General features: G+C 47.3%; 1 protein-coding gene across 1 annotated transcript; it reads right to left on the reverse strand.

The window, feature by feature from the left end:
• Positions 1 to 4,120: 4,120 nt before the first annotated feature.
• Positions 4,121 to 7,881, reverse strand: LOC113757421. Its single transcript, XM_027300725.1, has 4 exons — positions 7,348 to 7,881; positions 6,464 to 7,161; positions 4,591 to 4,653; positions 4,121 to 4,169 (listed from the first exon to the last, which is right to left on the reverse strand). Exons 1-4 carry the CDS (start codon positions 7,879 to 7,881, stop codon positions 4,121 to 4,123), a joined length of 1,344 nt encoding a protein of 447 aa, XP_027156526.1.
• Between the last annotated feature and the right edge of the window lie 1,966 nt (positions 7,882 to 9,847).

Raw genomic sequence — 9,847 nt, forward strand, 5'->3', positions numbered from 1 at the left:
GGCATACCGAACCACTTTTCGAACTCCCACACAAGCAACCCCATATGCGCTTGTTTACGGTGTTGAAGCTGTTCTTCCACTTGAGTGTCAAATACCTTCGCTAAGAATTGCAATTCAAGAGGGGCTCAGTGGAGAAGATAATGTTCGTCTTCGCCTTGAGGAATTAGAAGCACTCGACGAAAAGAGATTGGAAGCTCAGCAACGGATTGAGTGTTATCAGGCTCGCCTTTCAAAGGCATTCAATAAGCACGTTCGACCCCGCTCTTTTCAAATTGGAGAGTTAGTGCTCGCCGTTCGGAGACCAATCATTCTCACTCATGGGGGACAAAGAAAGTTTACTCCTAAGTGGGATGGTCCATATGTCGTTCGAGAAGTATATACAAATGGCTCATACAAGTTGGTTGCTGAAGATGGATTAATGGTTGGCCCCATCAATGGCAAGTACCTAAAAAGGTACTATGCATAATCGGAACCGCGCGATGCTCCTGGCCCGCATGAGCTAAAACTGTGGATGGCAACCACCAATGGTGTAGTATGTGGTAAAACTGCTGAAACACTCCACCAAATCTAAGGTGGTAAACAAATAGATACTCCTGGCCCGCATGAGGTTAAAATGTGAACGGCAGGAACTACGTGTGACTTGATTCCCTTGTTGGGATACGTAGGCAGCTTAGAGGGCAACTTCTAAGTTCAGTTACACCACTCCAAATCAAATCCTTGTTCCTTGCAAAAAAAAAAAACCTCTCTTTTTCTTTGAGATAAAATGCTAAATTTAAAAGTTCTTTTCTCTTAAAAAAAAAAACAACAAGAGATAAGAAATAAAAAGCATTTTATTATTCAAAAGAAAAACTCATTACATGGAAGAAATGAGTGATAAAATAATTCAAGGAAAAGAAGAACATGGTGGAAAGTCTAAATATCAAATTTGCATTCCACTACAGCTACTTTATATGATTCAAGTGCAGATTTCATGTCTTCAAATTCCTTCATTGCGTCATCAGTCATGATGCTAGTATTTTCAATGGAAGATAACTCATCATGCGCTTGGGTTATTTCAGCCTGGATCTCCTTGAAGGTCTCATGCTTTTGATCGATAGTCGAACTGATTTCCAAGCCTTGTTTCTCCAAACTGATGAGTTCCTGTTGCAGAACCTTCTTCCTGTCTTCAATGGACTGCAACTTTTCTTCAAGACTTTGCAAGTGACAAGTTAGTCCTTCTTCCTTTGCCTTAACTTTCTCGAGTTGGACGGTCGCGTTGGAAAGGAGTTCTGCATGTGTTTCTTTGCTCATCCTTTCCCACGATGAGGATGCCAGAACATCATATGCCTCCGCCTTGGCAAACAATTCCATCAAGTGATCTTTTAAAGGGAGACCATTGGTAGAATCCGTTCTTGTGATTTCCGCAATGATTTCCTCTGCACACTCTTTTAAAGAAGAGATCTGTTCAGTTGGAGTGTCAAGAATCTGTCCGCGAAAATCCATCAACAAACTCTGCAAGTACTTCCTTCGATGCGCCTGGATCAATTTTTGACCATGAAATTCTGAAACCAATGCTACCTTAGGTTTTTTCCGGATTTCGTGCAAATTAGACAGCTCCTTCTTTGACAAAGCGCCTCCACTGGGGGCAAGTTGCTTTGGGATGCTGATAACGACTTCGTCACCTTTCTTGTTTGAAATTATAGCATCAGTCTCAAGTTCAAGTGGTGAATTGGTATCAACATCTTCTTGGTGGAATTCAAGAAGTGGGGGCTGAAAAAAAAAATGTTTTGAGGGTCTTTTTTTTTTAAAAAAAAAGAAAAGGAAAATATGATTACCTTAAGTGGCGACACTCCAACCGACGGTGGTGAAAAGGAAATTTCCTCCAAATCAGAAGATGTCCTCTTCTTCGATCGGTTCCAATGACGGTCTTGGCTACTACTGCCGCTTGCCAACGAATGGGTTCCTCTCTGGGTAGATTCGATACCCTGAGCTTGAGTCCCTTCTTGTCCTATAGCCTCGAGAGAACCACGATCGTCCATCATTTCAATTTCGACATCTTCTTCTGTGTGAGTCACTGATAAAGATTTTGAAACCATGGGCGGCATCTTCTTTGCTGGAATCACTGGTTGCGCCTCTTTGATGGCCTGTCGAGAGTCCTTGGAAGACTTATTTCTTGTAACAATATTTTCCAAGGAGCTACTAATGGTTTTGTTCTTCCGCAAGGTAGATGAGGTAAGACCCGTTACAATCTCTATAACTCCATTAGGATGCACTGACTCGTTGGCGGAGGTAATCTTGCTCTTCTTCGATGATTGCTGAGGGATCTTAACGGTAAATTTTAAGGGAGTTGAAGAGACACTATTTGACCGAGTCGACCACCAGGCATCATAGTCTTTGGTGATCAATGGATACTTCCTGTGCATGGGTATAGTCATCCGAGATCGCGTCTGAGTGCGAACTGAGGAATCCCATAGTTGAATAGCTTCACCTAAGGTATAAGTGTGAGTGATCTCTTTCAAGTTGTTGGGGATGTCCTGACAAAAACCGAATTAACTGCTGAACCTGCAAGGATTATATTTTTCAGTAATGAAAGTATTATCCTTACGTAGAGTTAAATGGCAAGAGCGTTGACTAATGAAGTAGCTCATGAGTCTTGATGATAAGGATCCGGCATCGATCAACGCCTTTTCTTCATTCTCAGTCCAGCACAATTTAGGAAGCATCAAAGGATTCGTTTCTTTGAAGATTTCCTCAGCTTCCAATTGGCCATAAAATATTGCCATCTTCTCACCACTAAATCTTGTCATGCGCGCGTGGTGGCTACTCACTTGATGATTTTCGTAGTATACATCGAAGTATTGGCCAATCCAAGCATAGACGTAATGGATTGGAAAAGTTACCTCACATTCTCCAAGGTTAGGGGCGTGGACGATCTCCCTCAACCCATGATATATGCTCGCAAGGACGGGAATTGCAAGACAAAATTTTTTTCCTGTAGCCATTAAGCATGCAACCTTGAAAACACTTGGGCGAATACGGTCGACCTTTTTGCTTGGCAAAAGGAACTTGCAGATCCAACACGCTATGAATGCCGCAATATAGGTCTCCTTTCTTAGAGACCCTGGGATACCCAGGGTGTCAAAAGGGACATTGAAGTCATTCGTATCGGCAAGGTCGTAAGGCTCCACGCTTCCAGAAGGGTTGTAAGTCATTTTTGGTTTAGATGTGGTCTTCCTTCTATTCGCTCTACTCGGAGGAGCCCTATACCTAGCCTCTCCTTTGAACCAGAAGCGAATCCAGTCCTTCATCCATACCCCTTGGTCATTCGTCCAGAGGTGGTAGTAAGCCGAAAAAAGATGCCTGCAACTCTCAGGGAGAAGTGGTTTCCCTTCTTTGTCGCGAGTGAGGAGCTCCCGCGCCGAAGGAACAACTTCATCGAAAAATGTGCCGTCGATCGAAAGGCCACCGAGTCGATAAAGGTCCCAAAGTGTGATGGATAACTCCCCAACGGGCGTATGGAGCGTGTTCGTCGAGGGACACCAATATTTGAAGAAGGCTCGCAAGATATTTTCACAGCGGTCGTAGGAGTATCTCGACGCGTAGACGGCTTCAAATATGCCAGCGCGTGTGAGTACGTCTTTATGCCTTCCAAGCATGTCCTCAACCCACACCCAATAATGGGAGGTGAAGCACGCCTCACCGAAGAATGACGAAGGGGTTTTCCATGTAGCTTTGTCAACATTGAATCCCACGAACGGAAGGGTGAATTTGGCTATTTCTGGATCTCCATTGTGAAGTAACGAGTTTAATACGACCACTTCTTCTTCCCTCGATGTAGTGGAGTAAGTCGACGGTGCCACCACTTCCTTGGTCCACTTGCTAGTCCAATTTTCGAGATGAAAGCTTTCTTCAAGGGGTATAAAAGATTCGGCGAGCGCCCCAACAGCTGGTTTATACACATGTAGCGACAAGCTCTTTGATTGAGGCCCTCCCCTTTCATCCGTCAATGAGATATGGGGCAATGGCGTGGCATAGTCCTTGATTTGCATGCTTGCTGAAATTATGTAAGAGAAAATATTAAGTGACGAAAGGAAATCCTTACAAAACCTTGGTAATTAAATTACCTAATTGGTTGCTTTCTTCAAATCCCTGAAATGATTTCAAGCTCCTTTTCAGGCACAAGGTGGTATCTACAAAAGAGCAAGTTAGTAAAAGTTGAGACATTGACATGGATTTGGAAAAAAAAAGAAAAAAAGGGGGTCTCAAATATCATATTTTGGTATTACCCTCATAGATGAAAAAAAAAGGGGGGCTCAAATATCATATTTGGTATTATTCTAGTATATGGAAAAAAACAAAAAAAAAAAAAAGGGGGCTCAAATATCATATTTGGTATTATCCTAGTATATGAAAAAAAAAAAAAAGGTACAAATTTTCAGCCATAAGTAATAGCTCAAGTATCATGCTTGGCATTATTTTAGTAGATAAATCAAAGGACCAGGTTACCTTGCAATATGTCGGAGATACAAGTTAAGGGCACACGTTGAGTGAAGAAATAAATTTCAGGTGTTGATCATATTCAAAGCATCTAACGATGAGACACGCAAGTACCTTGACCGAGACCTTTTGTAACAACTAAATGTTGCGGGTGAAGCAAACAAAAGCTTGAAGTACCTGACAAACGAAGGAGAGTGTTTACTGGAGTATAGCCAGCAGATGATGGTTGTCCCTTGCAACTCCGGCCGCGTGATGATACAGCTGAAATAAAAGAGACTTGTTCAAAGTTGTGGCCTGGACGTGGCTATTTATAGGAGAGGGTTTGTGTGAATCTGAGCCGAGGAGGAAGTTTTCTTCCATACGAACCTGTAAGAAAGTCGACTCCTTTTCAGATGCAACTTTATTGATTCAAAGCTCATTTGTCAGACGGTCTCGTGGACTGCACCAGCTAAGTAGTCTGCTATGGGAAGAATTCCAATTTGGCTAAGTAGTCGACTCCTTTTCAGATGCAACTTTATTGATTCAAAGCTCATTTGTCAGACGGTCTCGTGGACTGCACCAGCTAAATAGTCTGCTATGGAAAAAATTCCAATTTGGCTTAGAGCGTGAGCAATCACAGTTGGTATAGGAAAGGCTTAGTGGGCCACGAGAGGGAGTTGTATTGGAAGTTAACCACCAAAGCTTGCTGGATGATTCACGTTGAATTTGAAGCCTTTGGCATGATATACTTTGACCATTGGTAGCATTAAATGTTGTATGGACAGGTGGCCCCCGCATGGTCATCCTATGACTAATTCAAAAGCTATGCAATTGGCTTTTAGAGTCCATTCACGGACTCTTGTTGTAAGATTCCAACATTGAGTAGTTCGGCCTCGGGATTCTTCTAATCATCACCAGCATCCAATACTATTCGGGGTTCAAATACTACTTGGAGTTTGGCAGGCGTGTTGTGCGAGACCTGTGGCTATTTTGACGCTTAAATTTCAAGCCTTGCAGCATCCAAATCAAAATGGAAAAAAAAAAAAAAACGAAGAATGTCGAAGCTTGTCCGTTCAAGTTTTACTTTTCGCAGACAAGTTTCAAGGGGGCATTTGTAGGCAATGGAATTTTAATTAAATTCTAAAAATTACCATTGGTCTATAAAATATTTTTTATCTAATCGGATATTGCCATATGGCATGTACACTTGGAAAAATTGGTTATTAAATAGCCAATTATATTTTACCACGTGTCAAGGTGAGGTGTTCCAAATTTATTCAAATTGCAGGGATATCCCCACCAACCAAATCATATCATATCACCTGTCTACTGGATAGACATTTAAATATTTATTTCTTATTAAAGAGATAATATTTAGAGTCATTTGATCCATATATATCTCTTATATACTGCAATGGTCCGTCCAATCAGACGGCGCCATGTCACTTGTCCCCACGAGTTTGGCCAATCGATAAATTTCTTATCTCTTTATTAATAAATATAAAATGAAGAGATAATATTTGACTGGTACAGTCCTAATATGACTGCACGTCTTGCAAGACAAGTAAAGTGGTACACAGGTTCTCAACCTCTACCTCTTGCTACAACTATAAATAGAGGCCTTTCAACCAAATTAAGGACACACAAAAAAAAATACACAGAGGGACTTCAAAGAGCATCATATACGCTCAAAGCATTGAAGCTCCAAGCTACAAAGGTTCGGCTCTTCAAGCTCTCCAAGTCTCTCAGATATCAAGACTTGAGTCTTCAAATATCTTCTAAAGTTCTTCAAATCTTCTATATCAAGATTTGAAGGAATCAGTGGTGGATCCAAGAACAAGCTGCGAAGCCCTTGGATTGGCGTTCGAGGAGAAGAATCGAGGGAAACTCTCCACAAGTTCGAGAAAACCCCAGATATTGTACCTACATATTTTTCTAAATTTATATATCATATATTTGCCGTGTATTTTTCGTGTCGTTTTGCAGACTTGAAATTTTTATCGCGTACAACTTCTTTATGACATCCTCCTTGGCCTCGTACTCCCCGCGGACTTGGTAAACTACAAGCTGAGAGTCACTCCAGACCCTGATCGCGGTTACTCCCATCTGGTGGGATATCCGCAATCCCGTCAATAGGGCCTCGTACTCAGCCTCGTTGTTGGATGCCGGGAAGTCAAACCTAAGTGCGTAGGTCAGCTCCTCCCCGGTGGGCGAGGTGAGTAGCAGGCCGGCTCCGCTTCCTTCCTTACTTGAAGCCCCGTCAACAAATAGTACCCACGGCTCTTCCGGCCGTGCCGCCTCGGGCATAGAGCTCGGATCAGACACGGGCAAACTGGTTCCCTCGGCGAGGAAATCTGCCAGGGCCTGAGCTTTGATAGAGGTGCGAGGCTGGTAGCCGATGTCGTGCTCGGCCAGCTCGACTGCCCATTTAGTCATTCTGCCCGAGACTTCAGGTTTCGTGAGTATCTGCCGCAAGGGTTGGTCCGTCAGGACAGTGATGCTGTGGGCCTGGAAGAAAGGTCGGAGCTTCCGGGCGGCGTGCACCAAAGCGAGGACCAACTTTTCCGCCGGCGTGTACCGCGTCTCCGGCCCTTGTAAGGCTCGGCTAACGTAGTATATCGGCCTTTGAGCCCCATTATCCTCTCGCACCAAAACCGCGCTAACGGCCTCGTTGCAAGCAGACAGGTATAGGAACAGGGTCTCCCCCTGTTCCGGGGCGGTCAAAGCAGGCAATCAGCCAGGTACGCTTTCAGGTCGGTGAACGCTTTCTGGCATTCCTGTCCATTGAAAGTCCTTTGGAGCTTTCAGGATCCGGAAGAAGGGTAGCCCCCTCACCGCGGAGCGTGAGAGGAATCTATTCAGGGCGGCCATCCTCCCCCCGAGCCGTTGGACCTCCTTGACGCTCTTCGGGGGGGCCATGTCCATGATGGCCTGGAGCTTGTCCGAATTGGCCCGGATCCCTTCCCGGGAGACCAGGAAGCCCAGGAACTTTCCCGATCTAACCCCGAAAGTACACTTCTTTGGGTTCAGCCGCATCCGGCTTTCACGCAGAATGTTCAAGATTTCCCTCAGGTCGGGAACGAGCTGCTGATCAGTTCGGCTCTTGACGATCATATCGTCAACGTAAACCTCCATACTCCTGCCGATCTGATTCTGGAACAGCTTGTTGACCAGACGTTGGTAGGTAGCTCCGGCGTTCTTTAGTCCGAACGGCATGGTCCGGTAGCAGTAAGTTCCTTCCTCGGTGATGAAGGAAGTCTTTTCCCGATCCTCCTCGGCCATCTCTATCTGGTGGTATCCCTTGAAAGCATCCAGGAAGCACGAAACGTCAAAACCAACAGTAGCATCTACTAACCTGTCAATCCTCGGCAAGGGGAAGCAGTCCTTCGGGCAGGCTTTATTTAGATCTGTAAAGTCCACGCACATCCTCCAGGACTAGTCCTCCTTCTTCATCAGGACAGGGTTGGCTAGCCAGGTCGGGTAGTAGACCTCCAGAATGATTTTGGATTCCAGCAGCTTACCGACCTCCTTCCTGATCACTTCATTCCTCTCTGGAGCGAAATTCCTCTTCTTCGGTTTCACCGGCTTGAAGCGGGGATCTATGTTGAGGTGGTGGACAGCTAAGTCAGTCGGAATCCCAGGCATGTCCTCTACTGTCCACGCGAATACCTGGGCGTACTCCCTTAGTATAGTCTTCAAGTCATTCTTCTCTTTGGGGGGTAGCGACGCACCGACACGGAGGACCCGGTCAGGCCTGTCTTCTCTCAGCGGAAACTCCTCAATCTCGTCCTGGGTGCCCAATTGCTGGGCCTCCTCCCCTGGGATGTAAGGCTCCAAGCTGGTCGTCTGGGCGACCACCTGCTCATGTCCCAGGAGCACGGTCAGGTAGCAAGCTCGGGCCACCTCTGGGTCTCCATGCACCTCAGCTATTTCTCCCGGGGTGGGGAATTTGACGCTGAGATGAAGAGACGACGGGATAGCTCGGAGGGCGTTCAGGGCGGGCCGTCCCAAGAACACGTTGTACGGGGATGGTTGCTTGACCACCACAAAATTGACGGGGATGGTTCGGCACTTGGGCACCTGCCCTACCGTAACTATCAGGGTGATCATCCCCTCCGGAGTGATGGGCGGTCCGGTAAAGCCCACCAGGGGTGTCCGAACCGGGGTGAGCTGTCCGTCCTCCAAGCCGAGCTCCTTGGACACCCGATAGAACAGGATGTCCACCGCGCTCCCCTGGTCGACGTACACCTTCTTCACCCGATAATTATTAGTCACGACGTCTATCACGATGGCCTCGTGGTTACCAGACGCCAGGGGAAACGCGTCTCTCGGTCCGAAGGTGATCTCCTCATCCATGCGCAGACGTTTCAGGGAGTCATTCCCCTCGGGGGGAGGTCGCCGGTTCTTCCTGGCTGCATGGCTGTCCCCCCCGTAGGGCCCTCAGCGATGGTGTTTATCACCCCCGCTAGGTTCTGGGTGTCCGGGTCGGGGTAGTCGGCCCGGGGCAAGTCACGGCGCTCAGGGCGGTCGCGACGCTGGGCCTCCCCGCGGTCACCGCGGTAGGCGCGTCCTGTCCCCTGGCCCGGTCGACCTTGCTGCACGAATCGCCCCAAGAAGCCGCGTTGGATCAGATCCTCTATCTCCTTTTGAAGGCCCAGCACCCCTCCGTATCATGCCCAACGTCACGGCGGAAGGCACAGTACCGGTCCTGATTTCTCTTGTTCCGGGGTATCCCCATCCTAGGTGGTCGCCCCCTAGACCCTCCGCCTCCATAACGGCCAGAACTTGGGCTCTGGGCCGAATTAGGGGGTGTAGCCTTTTGCTGGAAGCGGCGGCTGAGCGGGGGCTTTGTCCTTTGAGAGCCGGTCGAAAACATTCTTCTTGGCCGGGCCGTCCTTAGGCTCGGGCAGGTTCACCCGTCCTCTGCGATCTCCGAGCTCCCTATCTGATTCTCTCTTCAGGCGACCAGCCTCTTCCGCATTAGCGGCCGTGTGCGCCCTGGTCAGGAGTTCTTCCAGGTTACCGGGGGGCTTCTCGGCGAGCTTGTAGAAGAGCTCTTCCACCCTAAGCCCATTCATGAAGGCGGCCATGACCACCTTCTCGTCTTTGTCCCTGATTTGCAAGCTCTCCGTGTTGAAGCGGATGTCATGAAACTCCTCAGCGGACTCGTCGATTTCTGCTTGGCATGCGCTATCAGATGAGTCGCGTTTTTTAGAGTAAGTTTTCAGGAGACGCAACTGCGCGGCGAAACTGTTTGGCCAAGCTCGCGAAACTCTGGGTGCGACCCCGGCGTTAGCGCCCTGAAACAGAGCCGGCCGCCTTCCTTACAGAAACATGGAAAGTCTTGCAACGGATGCAATCCGCCCGCGGTTTGCAGACGCATGCATTGTCA

The sequence above is a fragment of the Coffea eugenioides genome, unplaced genomic scaffold (genome assembly GCF_003713205.1).
Source record: "Coffea eugenioides isolate CCC68of unplaced genomic scaffold, Ceug_1.0 ScVebR1_3085;HRSCAF=4231, whole genome shotgun sequence".
Taxonomy (NCBI): Eukaryota; Viridiplantae; Streptophyta; class Magnoliopsida; order Gentianales; family Rubiaceae; genus Coffea; species Coffea eugenioides.

Coding starts and splice junctions, on each gene's coding strand:
- LOC113757421 (XM_027300725.1), bottom strand. CDS start 7,881: ATGTGCGTGGACTTTACAGATCTAAATAAAGCCTGCCCGAAGGACTGC. Junction 7,162..7,347: donor CCCCGAAGAGCGTCAAGGAG/GTCCAACGGCTC, acceptor GCCCCGGAACAG/GGGGAGACCCTGTTCCTATA. Junction 4,170..4,590: donor TACAAAAGGTCTCGGTCAAG/GTACTTGCGTGT, acceptor GCTCTTTTGTAG/ATACCACCTTGTGCCTGAAA.